This window comes from Sinocyclocheilus anshuiensis, unplaced genomic scaffold (assembly GCF_001515605.1).
Source record: "Sinocyclocheilus anshuiensis isolate Anshui unplaced genomic scaffold, SAMN03320099.WGS_v1.1 scaffold1805, whole genome shotgun sequence".
Lineage (NCBI taxonomy): Eukaryota > Metazoa > Chordata > Actinopteri > Cypriniformes > Cyprinidae > Sinocyclocheilus > Sinocyclocheilus anshuiensis.
In genome coordinates this window covers 281191-294759 of record NW_015540382.1, presented here as the reverse complement: position 1 = coordinate 294759, position 13569 = coordinate 281191, and the positions used below count along the sequence as shown (strand labels likewise).

The 13569-nt window shown below is 38.0% G+C and overlaps 1 protein-coding gene across 2 annotated transcripts in view; it reads left to right on the top strand.

Annotated features, from left to right (window-relative positions):
* Positions 1–13569, top strand: part of atg7 (ATG7 autophagy related 7 homolog (S. cerevisiae)) — a 78756-nt gene that overhangs the window by 15904 nt on the left and 49283 nt on the right. For both annotated transcript variants that reach the window (XM_016484603.1, XM_016484602.1), the window contains exons 13-16: positions 6980–7174; positions 7713–7866; positions 12835–12911; positions 13183–13298. In XM_016484603.1, coding sequence (XP_016340089.1) covers positions 6980–7174; positions 7713–7866; positions 12835–12911; positions 13183–13298 — 542 coding nt within the window. The remainder of the gene's footprint in view (positions 1–6979; positions 7175–7712; positions 7867–12834; positions 12912–13182; positions 13299–13569) is intronic.

Genomic DNA, 13569 nt, shown 5'->3' with positions numbered 1-13569 from the left:
CTGTGTCAGTCACCAGATGGCCGGTAACATTTTTATAAATTCTAAAAGTACAATGTTGTGAGAACATAGACATGAACAAATGTGAACGATGCTCTGTACAGTTAACGGGTCAGTGCTGCTTCATCACAAAAGTTTAAGCCTTTCCAATGTAAATATTCAAGAGCTAGAACACATGAAAGGAGACGCGTTACTCGCGCTGAGTGGGAAGTTTAAACATCCGAAGCCCCGGCCTGAAAGCCGCATCTTGAGCTCTGCTTCCTTCCTGCGCTTGAACGGACAAATTCACACACTATTATGTTAAAAATGCCCGTCTCAGTGAGTATCTTAGTAAATTAGTTGGTACTTAAGTGAACATGAACAGCTGAGAAAGAAACCGGACACAAACCGCGCACGACGCAATGTGTCACAAGACAATAGAACCCATTATAATCAGAGATATTGTCTACACAGGATGTGGCGCGACACAACAAATTGCCGAAAGTAAATGGATTCCCTGTTCTATTTCTGAAATAGTCCAAGCAACGGCCACTTTGTCACATCCATGTTGACAACTTCAAGCTGCTGCGGTGTAGACACGGTGTTAAAGTGATAGACACATAATTCCAATAATCCTGCTGTTGTCTGTGTTTTTAATGTTGAATAAAGAAAATAGGACAAAGAAAAAAAAAACAATCACTCACTGCGCTTGTACTTTAAAAAAGATATAAAGACATAATAGTAGAGTAATAATAGAAATAGTGTTATTTGATTAGCATAATTTATTAAATTTCTGTAGGCTACCTGAAAATCACTGTTAGACCTGCCTGAAATGCACCGTTTCTATGTGTATCTTTGTTGTATAGTAGGCTATTTTGTAGTGCTGGGCGGTATGACCAAAAATTTATATCACGTTATTTTTCGTCAGACCTCGCGTTTGCGGGACAGCACTGGCGAAATCTTCCAACTGAACCATAGCTAAGGTTTATCCAGAAAAGTCGCTAGGTTTGTCGGTATGAATATTCTATGGAAAAAAGCCGCTAAAAGGGTCTGAAAGTTGCTAAATCTAGTGCTAAAGTCGCGCTCGTGTGTGTGAGACGTGGGAGCTGATGGCAGGGGGCGGTGGATATTAGTGGCGGTCAATGTGGATATTGTGGATGAGTTCTTCTGTGTCATCACGTTCTATTAGTTCTACAGCTTCAGTTTCGGAACTTTCACGCTTAGTAACACATACAGCTGTTCCCTCACCACAGTGCAACAGTGAAAAGTGACCCCTTTCAAACAGTGTCGCTGTAAAAAGATGCTGTACAAAAATATATGTAGATAAACCAACTGGTCATCATCACTAATCACCAGTTGACTAGTTCTGTCTCTAATTCTTATTTTTTTAAACTAGCCGTCTCATCCATTTCTTCATTTGGAGAAGCCTTTCCTCAGATAAGGTCCCATTGCTAAGCATCAAAATCAGTTTCGGGACATGTTGTGCGAGTGTTTTAATGCTAAGCAGTAACATCAGACTCATGTGACTCAGACTTCCGCTGGCCTTCATATTCATGACTCTGTGTGGGAACGCTGTTGGCAGGTGTTTCCATCCACGAGGCCTGCGAATCCTCTCTGCTCTCATATCCCCTTCACTTCCTGTGATTCATCGTGCTGCCAGCTTCAACAAATGTCATTCCAGAAGGCAGTTTGGCCATTAGCAACCAAGAAAAAAGTGGTTTGCTGATGCATTATTGCATTATTTTGAGCTCACTACAAAGAGTTTTCAATACATTGAGTTTCCACTGATTTGATTTAGAAAGGTCTGTAAATCGTCTAAATTAGTAGCTCCCAACTGGCTTTGCTTTAGGACCCATATTTCACACTGGACAGCAAATGGAAACAACAATGTACAAAGATAGTTATTATAAAAGTAACAGAATTTTCCTTCATGGTCCTTCACAACCAAAATGAATGAAACCTACCATGCACTGCATATGCATAATTACTAATGTGACATAGGCTGAACAGTCACACTTTGGTAAAAGTATAAACAACAGCAATGAATGAGAATGACTGTTAGAAAACAACTCATCCACTCAGACGTCGACGCTTTTGATCATGTCCAGAACACAGAGGGCCCTGGGGCTGTAGCAAACCCAAGGGCCCCCTTCATAGTTTTTTATTCCCCTTAAATCTCCAGCACACAGAGATACAAGGAGTATGCATACTAAATATTCCAGGGCAGGCTATAACATAATAAAAGCATGAATTCATTAACACCATATACAGTGGGTACGGAAAGTATTCAGACCCCCTTAAATTTTTCACTCTTTGTTATATTGCAGCCATTTGCTAAAATCATTTAAGTTAATTTTTTTTCCTCATTAATGTACACACAGCACCCCATATTGACAGAAAAACACAGAATTGTTGACATTTTTGCAGATTTATTAAAAAAGAAAAACTGAAATATCACATGGTCCTAAGTATTCAGACCCTTTGCTCAGTATTTAGTAGAAGCACCCTTTTGATCTAATACAGCCATGAGTCTTTTTGGGAAAGATGCAACAAGTTTTTCACACCTGGATTTGGGGATCCTCTGCCATTCCTCCTTGCAGATCCTCTCCAGTTCTGTCAGGTTAGGAACCTTAAGTGCAGCAGAAATTTTTTTGTAACCTTGGCCAGATCTGTGCCTTGCCACAATTCTGTCTCTGAGCTCTTCAGGCAGTTCCTTTGACCTCATGATTCTCATTTGCTCTGACATGCACTGTGAGCTGTAAGGTCTTATATAGACAGGTGTGTGGCTTTCCTAATCAAGTCCAATCAGTATAATCAAACACAGCTGGACTCAAATGAAGGTGTAGAACCATCTCAAGGATGATCAGAAGAAATGGACAGCACCTGAGTTAAATATATGAGTGTCACAGCAAAGGGTCTGAATACTTAGGACCATGTGATATTTCAGTTTTTCTTTTTTAATAAATCTGCAAAAATGTCAACAATTCTGTGTTTTTCTGTCAATATGGGGTGCTGTGTGTACATTAATGAGGAAAAAAAATTAACTTAAATGATTTTAGCAAATGGCTGCAATATAACAAAGAGTGAAAAATTTAAGGGGGTCTGAATACTTTCTGTACCCACTGTATATGAGGTCAAAGCAAACAGGTTTGCTTGGGCTAAGATTCAGCCCATCCGGCCCACATGTTTCCCCATAAATGTTTTGCTGGGGTTAGGGCCTTTAAATTGGAATATTTTAGATTTTTGGTTGATCAAATTTTTCTTGATTTACGCACCTGAGAACGGACGGGTTATCTTTTTGGAGTGCATAAAATATCTTTTTTTTGCTTCAAATTGACCTGCAAACATCACAATCATAATAGAAATTCATAATTTTATAGTGTAAAAGAGTGCACACAATCCACAACACATCAGAGTGTCGACACTTTGCAGGCATTTCCTGAATGAGAAAACATCAGAATTTAACCAGTATTTCCCACAACTCAACAATAGAAATAGGTCAAACTGACCTGCAACATAATATAAGTGTAATTATGAATTCAAATATTTTATGTCTTTTTAGTCTATATAATATAGGTTACTGGTATATATTAAAAAATTTTTCAGCACCTATTAAACTTGCAGTTCATATTTATCAATAAATCCAATTACCACTTCCACATCAAATTTCCAATATTATCAGAGTAGCACAGTATTAGAGAAGAAGGCGTGTGTGTGTGTTTCATGAATTTAAAGTGGCATTACAGATGCATTTCTGTGTGCAATGGCCCAATTCATTGAAATGTGTTGTTTATTTTCCTTACTGATTTTACTGATTAGTTGTTGTAAACATCCATGTCACCTCACATTCACCTTCATTTCTACAGCAGGTTGATGGGTCAGTGTTCATCACTGTAGCTTTAGTTTCTGTCTAATCGCCGAAATGCAGAAACATTACACTGTTGTTGGTCAAGTTATTATCTGATCACACCTCAGAAGGGCCTCATTATAAATGTCTCTTTGGTGCCAATTTCTTCATTTGCTCCAAATGTTATTTTTCCGAGTGCAAAGTGCGGAAGTGCTAAAACAAGAGCGAGAGTGATATCCTTATGTAAGACGTGCACCATCTGATCAGTTGAGCTGTGGACGCTCGTGTGTGTGTGTGTGTGTGTGTGTGTGTGTGTGTGTGAACGGATGGGTCTTATTAAGGGATGGTTCAGTACACCTGGCTAAATAATCTTTGCGTTTCTATCATGTCTTTATTTGGCAGCCGTGATGAAATGAGCTGTCTGCTGTGTTTACTCTGGTCATCATTAATTCATCTGCTCATCCTGTATCGATCTGCTCCCCCGTTCGGCTAATTACGCCACACGTTTTACCTTCACAGAACCCCTGCGTGTGTCAGGCCAATTAGACGGGCCAGATATCCACAGTAATTACAACTCTCTCTCTCTCTCTCGCCCCTCTTTCACTCAGATAGTGGGATGAGATGACTGCTCACCTCGCAAAACTGAAATCATGTCTTCCGTTACAACAAATGTTGACACAAACATGCTGAATAGATGCCAGATCAATAGATGTGGTCAGATTGCCAGTGCTGCTTTCTGAGCTTTGATGCTCTTGAGTTTATGTATGATCATTTTCTCAAATCTACAGTAGTAAAACATATCTCATTCATTTTTTTTTTTGTGTATTTCTCCCCTCTTGCTTGAGCTGAATATTGAAGCCCAGTGGTCGAATTGTATAAAAAAATTCAGGGGGCATGGTATGGTCAAGTATTTCTTTGGTGGGGCGGGGGGTCCTGTAGCTAACTTTATACAGTGATTACAAAATTTGTCTTATTTTTAAACACCTTGTTATTTAACAAAATATAAGCTTTCTTAAATGAACTATGATTGATAAGCTGTTTTTCTTCTGGGGCCTGAAATGGGATTTTTTTAAACGAGGAATTAAACTATATTTTGCTGAATGTGTTTTTGCTGGTATCGTGGCTGATTTAGGCCTGTCCTGGATAAATAAAAATGACACTGAAACCACCAGTAGGTGGCAGCAAGTCCCTGTTTTAATAAATGATTCACTGAATCATTCAGTCAAACGATTTGTTCTAAATGGCTGATTCAATTAGAAATGTAGCAAGTGACTGTCTTGATGAATGGATCATTGAATAATTGGCTCAGGATTCATTCAAAAACAGATTCATTCAGGAACGAGACCCTGCAGTGTTGCTCTGCACTGTTGTATAAAAATTAATAGCACATTTGTGATCATGCACATGTGCTGATATTCAGGAAAGCACTCTTGCTTGTGTGATAAATATAAAAAAATCATACAGGGATATTGATTTAGCACAATAATATTATGTCAGGGGAAGGTCTTTAAACTCTAATCAAGGAAATATCATACCTGCTGTTGTCATCTTTTTCCCCCCTCAGTTCGAGCCCTGTTGAAGCCTTTAACTCACTATGACAGGTTGAAGTCAGCTTCTGATGAAGTATTAAAATCCTTCTGAAATGTCAAGGTGATATGACTGTCTGGAGCAGACAGTGTCTCAAGAATGCCTTATTAATAACTTGATAAAGTCTGAATTTAAAAAAACAAAATCTTAAAAGAATAAACAACAGTGAAGCAATTTTGTTTTAAAATAACCTGTATCATCAAAATCAACATGCAGGATTGAATGTTGAACATGACTGAAAACCCATATAACAGTAGATAATATCACAGAGAGGTGTCCTTTAGACCCTCATAGTCAGAATGCCTCTTGATCAGTAAAATATAGTGAATAAATATATAACCTTATTTGACAAGATAAGTTCAAGTTGTCAAATTCAAAATGGCCAATGAACCCCAAAGAAATTCATTATTCAAACAGATATTAATATACTTTTGTCATAAAAAGTGTTTGAAAATGATTTAAAATAATTCAGATATGGAAACACATTTTAAAGCTCTATTAAAAATGTTGACCGTTAAACCACTTGATATTTTAAAGTCATTAAAAAAAAAACATGTTGAAAAGGGATATAAAGGTTCTTCAAAAATGTTTAAATACAAAAGTAATTATTATTTCTATAGCCCTTTTCACATACAAATTTGGCTATACTGTCAAAACAAATCAACATTAGCTATCTACGTTAATATATTGGTCGAACTGTGAGAATTAAGTGTCTTTGAGTTCATACTGGGTTTACAGACAGACATTAGTTTAGCAACAGTCTGGGAGTGGCTGCGGTTTGTCCTTTGTGAGGTTCTGTGTGGATGACTGAAAGCCTGTGTAGACAGTCGTTCAGTTAAGATGGTCACTTGGCAAAGGTTGCAATATCTAAGAACTTGGCGCATACATTTTAAATTAATTTTTTCCTTTTCGTCTTAGGTATAGATTTGTCCGACTTAAATATGTTATTAGTAATTTTGGGCTGTCTTTGCTAAATTAAGTGAACATCTGGTTGATGATAATCTACTTAATCTTACTTTTTCATTCTGACAATGGTACAGAAACAGCACTTGAGATGTGAACGATAAACACAATACTTAGAGATTTGTCTTGCTTGATATCAGTGCGGCCTTTGATACAATGCATGAGATTATTCTCATTCATGGACTTGAACAATCAAAGCTGGTTAGATTGTTTACAGGGTCCCCCCCCCCCAAAGATAATGTACTTTTTTGTGGAGTCCCAGGTGGCTCTGTATTAGGACCTCTGTTGTTTATATTGTATACAGTATGTGACCTTTAGGTAATGTAATCAGGAAGCATGGGATAAACTTTCAGAGCCATGTAGATGATACACAGCTGCTTATTTTCAAACCTTCTGAAATGCAGAACTCTGCAAATGGCCTGACATGTTACTTGTTAGATACTTCAGAATGGATGTACCAAATTTCCTGTCACTATCAATTCTATTGATAGTGGGTGCAGACATCAGTGTTCAAAATCATTTTTACTTCATATTTTAAACATAATGTTTTAGCTTTTCAGTAACTAAAAGTTTTTGTATGTCATCTTTTGTGAATATATTATTCAGAATGCAGAGGGCTACAACATGAGCATCCCAATGCCAGGCCACCCAGTGAACTTCTCTGAGCTGACAATGGCTCAAGCTCGGCAGGATGTGGAACAGCTGGAGAAGCTTATCTCTGAACACGATGTGGTCTTCCTGTTGATGGACACTCGTGAGAGCCGCTGGCTTCCGACCGTCATCGCTGCTAGCCAGAGAAAGGTAGCTTCCTCCCTCCAATATTTCATTATTTATTTTCTGCTCACGTGGCTGCCTGCCTTTTTATTGTAGGTTATTGTCACAGTTGTTGGTAAGTGCTACACAGAGGTTGTCCTGTATCTGATTTAAGAACCTTTAACTACAAATAACCCCTATCTGACATAACAGGGGGCTTCTATATTTGCAGCACTTTACTCTAAAATGGGCATACTGCACATATGTATGTTTATTATAACTGATTACAGTAGCAATATTATTATTATTATTATAAAAATTGTTTTAATAACATTATTATTAGTTTATAATTACTATTAAAATGATTTAATGTATATTATAATTATAATAATAGTTTTCTGTTAATAATAGTAATAGTACAGCTGCTAGGCCCAAAAGGCTGAGAGCAAATCCAACCTAAAATCAAATTCAAAACTGGAAATGAAGTTTTAGAATTGTTTTGCTTTTTTGCATAACATCTTTTGGTTTACTTGATATCCAGACTGAACCTTTTTAGAGAGAGTTCAATATGTCGGTCTCTCTGCAGTTGATAGTTAATGCTGCTCTGGGATTCGACACGTTTGTGGTAATGAGACACGGCCTTAAGAAACCCAAAGAGTCACAGTCTGAAGAGTCCAGCCCCATGTCTGCTTCCTCCAACTCCTCATGTTCCTCCACACCAGCAGCCACCATCACACCAGGTACAGCTCAAACATATCCAGGTGTTTTTCACAGCTTTTGTTGCTGTTTAGATTAAGTATGTTGTAAAAGCAGAATGTAAACACAAAGCAGAGCTTTACGGTAAACCTCAAATGCAAAATGTCAAGTCATCAGTCATCACAGTTAATGGAATATTTTACCCAAAAATGAACATTTGCTGAAAATGTGCTGACCCTCCGGCCATCCCAGATGTAGATGAGTTTGTTTCTTCATCAGATTTGTAGAAATGTAGCATTGCATCAGTGTCTCGGCAATGGATGCTCTGCAGTGAATGGGTGCCGTCAGAATGAGAGTCCAAACAGCTGATAGAAACATCACAATAATCCACAAGTAATCCACAGCACTCCAGTCCATCAGTTAACATCTGGAGAAGACAAAAGCTGAAACAAATCCAGCATTAAGACATTTTTAACATCAAACTGTTGTTTCTAATAGAGGTCGACTGATGTATCTGTTTTGCCGATTAATCGGCACCGATAGTTGATTGCTGGAACTATCGGCTATCTGTAAAAATCTATGCCGATAGTTTTTCTGGGTTGCGTCTGTTGCTGGAGCGGCTGAAGCTCCGCTGTCATTATACAGTACGAGAGCGAGAGCGGCCTCTAGAGGCGGAAATCACTGACAGCACGTGCTGTTTGTTTTGACACGTGACACTGAGAGCGGACACTTCAGACTCGCGGATTTAAAACATCGACAACTAAACGGTGTGTACACATTATACTGTAGTGCAGTGTTACTCATTGCGCGGCTCGCGAGCCTCATGCGGCTCTCCAAGCTTTACTTTGTGGCTCGCATGTTTGGCCACAGGCTGGTCAGTTCTGTGCTCTAGACCAGTGTTACTCATTGCGCGGATCGCCAAGCTTTACTTTGTACCTTGCATGGCAGTAAATAATATGATGATATGATCATGCAGTCAATACAGATATTTCATAAAAACATTAAAAACAAGCAGGGCTATAACATAACCCATTAAAAAAACTCACACCATGTCTACACCGCACGCGAGTGGCGCGATCCGACAAAAGACAATAGAACCCAGTGATGTTGTCTACACTGGATGCGGCGCGGCACCATGCGATGCGACACGATCCCCATCAGTAAACTGATGCCTCGTTCTATTTATGACGAACTGTACTGACACTACGTTCAAATGATTTGCAACTGTCGCTTTGTCGCGTCAAGTGTAGACAGACTTTTAGCACAGCAGGGCGCGGCACGACAACTGTTGCGTCCGGTGTAGGCACGGTCAGACAGTGTCTGCTCTATTACAAATAATTTATATATTTTTTTAAAAATACCTAAAACAGCGGCATTTAAGAGATGGAAATATAGACTAGAAAATATATTTACACTTGCTCTGTCCTACGTCCATGACACTGACCAGTTTTAATCTTAACAGCTCTTAACGCCGAATGTGCACTCGGATGGTTAGATACATGATGGGCTAGTATAAAAAATAAAATAACTTAAGGTCTTTCCAGCATTAAGGTAATCCTGCTTTTTTTTTAAATAATCTTGTCTCAGTTACAAATTTGACTGGTAAATGATAAATAATGATAGCCCCTTTTGTATTTCATTGCATTGCATATGACAGATTGATAAAAAGACATGCTATTTATGACTGGATGTCATATCAGTGCGGCTCCCATGAAAAAAATAGTGAAGACCACTGCTGTAGTGCATGCTTTCATTTCATTACTAAGTAATTAATTTGTTGACTAGATGCTGCATTAGTGGAGAAAGAACAACAGTATGTTTGCTGTCAAGGCTGAGAGGACGCACACATTAGCAGCACCTCAAGCCATTAAAACAATGTGACCAAAACACACACGAGTCTGACCCAAATGTTTAATGTCACGATTGCTACCGTCTATTTGCATTAGTTTATATCCAGCTATATCCACTTTAATGCGTTTGTTATCCATTGAAGTTGCAGATTTAAAGCTGTGACGTGAGAAAGCATGTTGATATGTTGATTTAGTGACAGAAATCCTGCCGCGCCGCAGAGCGCATTCACACAGTTTTCCGTTAAATTACATTATATTTGTCCCAAATCATTGTTAATGTACATAATGACTTCATATATTTTTAAATTTGTACGTTGCTTCTGTTAACATTAGTTAATGAACTATAACTTTAATGATCAATATATAATTTGCACATTTTATGTACAAAGTATGGTTCAGTACTGTTTCAGTATTTTTTGTTTTTAAATAGTAAAGCACTATTTTAGTTTTCGTTCAACATCCATTTCAAAAACTATCGGTTGATTAATCGGTATCGGCCAGTGTCGGCCACCTAGCTACCGGTATCGGTAAAATCCACTATCGGTCGACCTCTAGTTTCTAATAGCACTTACATATTTGTTATCCAGCCACATATTTGTTTAGAGCTGTTTTGGACTGTTTTGGCTCGTAAACTGTGCTTGATCTGTGCAGATTTCTCTCCTGATTCAGACCAGATGGCTTTTTTTACTGGAGGAAGCATTATTATGGATTATGAGCTCGAAAGCAACAGTTTGTAGTTAAAAACGTCTTAATGATGGATTTGTTTCAGCTTTTGGCTTCACAAGACATTAATTGATGGACTGGAGTGCTGTGGATTACTTGTGATGTTTTTATCAGCTGTTTTGTTTGAATTACAAAATTGTGATCACCATGCCTGTCATATCTAACATTCATATCTGAATTTTCCATCCACCTTATTCCTGACGAGCCTACTGCGTTTTGAATTATGGATGGCACTTCCGGTTTAGGGAACTTCCATTCAAAAACGTTGCCCTACAAATAAAGCTTATCCGTCTCTTTGACTGAATGAGCTGTCGATTTGCCTTCATGTTTTATTTTCAGACATCATGAGAATAACAACGCTTGGTATTTTAACGTGACATGTTATAACAAGAATATCTATGGCAAGAGCTCTTTTCAGTCGCTGCATTCTTTTCCTCATGATTATTTTCTTTATTCCCTTTGCATTCCGCTGTAATAGTATGAAAAAGGACAACATTCTGTTCTCTTGATTTAATTTACGATGTATCCCATTAATAATTCACTGGAATGCACAAAAAATTTCTCGTTTCTTTTCTCCTCCTCACGTCTCTTTCCAGGTTTGTTTGTTTTCACAGGTAAATACAATTTATCATCTGTCGAAATGACGGAAATCACTTTGAAATATTATCACGCAATGCTTAACGCATTGTTAATGAAAATTTTTGATTAAGGCAACGTATATATTAGAGTGATATTTCACCCGTCCGTTATTGCAGTGGAAAGAGTAGTGCTTTTGGGGTTATTCATAGTCTGTTGAAAGTACCTTGTTTATGCTTTTACACTTTTAAATGTCATTTTAATGTTCGATGGTTGAAGGGCGAGTAGAATAATGGCATCTCATTCTACCCAGATAAAAAAAAAAAAAAAGTATTATTGCGTTCATAGGGCGAGCCTTTCACTGATGGTTTACAGCTTAACAGAAGTTACACACATAATTCGCTCAAAGCGTCATGGGGTGTAGGAATAAGGTGGATAGTCAATATAATTGAATGTATTTTTTGGTATTATTCATAGTTCTCTAGTCTTATATTTAGAGCTCTGCTCTGAAGTACCGGAGTCTGTTTGTTAAGACTATCTATCCACCTAGCTAATGGCCTTTTACTATTGGACACAAAGTTATGCTGCCTGTTCTTGCTGCATTGAGCTCTCAGTCTGAGGTATGGTCTGAGGTACAACAGAGCTTGAGGGACGTTCACACAAAACAGATTCTTGTATTCCACCTGTGATATTTTTACCATTCTTGTAGATGGACATATTTTACGTCCATCTTAACGCTTTTCATTGTCTCGCACCATGAGCACTGTGTTTTTAGGACTGTGTTAAGTTAAATCAAGACCCCTGCTTTCTGTTCTATTCTTTGTCACTCCTTTGAGCTGTGAATGCAAGAGCGCCTCCTGTGTGACTGGCTCGTGACTCATTCTGCGCCTGTTGTGTGACTCATGAAAAACCATGAAGGTGCTACTTCAAGCTTGAATTGGGCTGATCATATCCATGGCTCTGATGGAAAATTCCTAATTACTTTTGGGTCATGATCACTTGCTCGTTTTTCATGTTTTTTTTTTTTGTTTTTTTTTAATAGCATAATTATTAACATGCTTATTTTTAACGACACAGCCGCTTCCAGTTATTTTAGCTGATATTGCAAACTGGTATTTCTTATCATGTTTTTTTATTTTTTATTATTGTAATCATAAACACTGGTTTGTAGCACAGATAGTTTTACCGTTTACTGCATTTTGTTATGCTTCTACTTATTTACTTATAACTGCTAATGAATATGAAGTTGACAAAAAGCAGCTTTCTTCAAAAGGACAGCATCTACAATCAGCTTTTTTATATATAATGCCTATGTAAATAAATCTACAAAATGTTGAGTATGTTGGATGCTTCTTAAATGTGTTTCATTTCTTAGTCGTGCAAATATAACCAGAGTCCCTTTTCTTTCATCGTGTCTGTCTTGTAATGTAGGCATGTAATTGCTGCATTCAGTGAACAGATCCAGTCCAGTAATGGTTGAGTGGAAATGACCCCAGAGGAGTTTACCTCTTTATTGGGTGTAACTGAATTAAGTTCTTGCGTAATTGAAATGTAATGATCTTATCTGTAAAACTGTGATCAGATGACAAAAGTTCAAACAGGCAAATTGGTAAATATATCTGCCATCTTCCAAAAATTTCCAACATTTATTTTGCTCTTATACATATGATCCGTTTAAATATATATCCAGCTCTCCTCATTCAAAAGATAAGTTCACTGCATTTATTGGTCAAGGTTCATAGAAATTCATTGGTCAAAAGGTGTGGAACCTGTTTAGCAAACTTGAAGATCTAAGAGGTGCTGTATTCTGATGTTTTCTTGTTGTTTTTTTCTATTATAAGCATGACTTCTGTTCACTTTCAGGAGCATCTCTATTCTCCAACATACCTGGACATCGTCTCGGCTGCTACTTCTGTAATGACGTGGTCGCCCCTGGGGACGTGAGTTTTAATCAAGTTTTTTTAATCACTTTCCTAGCTGAAATTAGGTTTTTCTCAGGACACGTATTATATTAGAATATCAAATGTGCAGCTGAAACCAATCAATCATATGCTAAAGTGACGCTTTTATCTGGAAATCATATCCTACAGCAAAATACGATTGAAGACAGGTCCAAAATAAAACACTTTTACAGACTGAATAATTAATATGTTGGTTTCCATGATTTCAGTTGTTACTCGACCTGTTAGTAAACTCTTATTCCGTAATTAGTCTACCAGAGACAGAACTCTAGACCAGCAGTGCACTGTGAGCCGTCCCGGACTGGCCATGATTGCTGGAGCCCTGGCCGTGGAGCTGATGGTCTCTGTGCTCCAGCACCCAGAGGGGTGAGTGCCTCAACTTCACACAAATAAACATTACACATCTGCTACTGTAAACCATGCTTTCTTCCATCCATATAGTATCCCAGAGCAGGACTCATGCATTGTAGAAAATGATGAGGAATGCGAGGCTGAGGCAGTATTGAAATGTACTGTAGGAACTGAACAGCTTGCCACTTTCCTATGCCATTTTGTAGTACAAATAGTGTGAGCATTGTGTTCACACAGGAAATTTCAGCAAGAAGAAGTGCACTCCAAATACCCAGGTGATGCACTT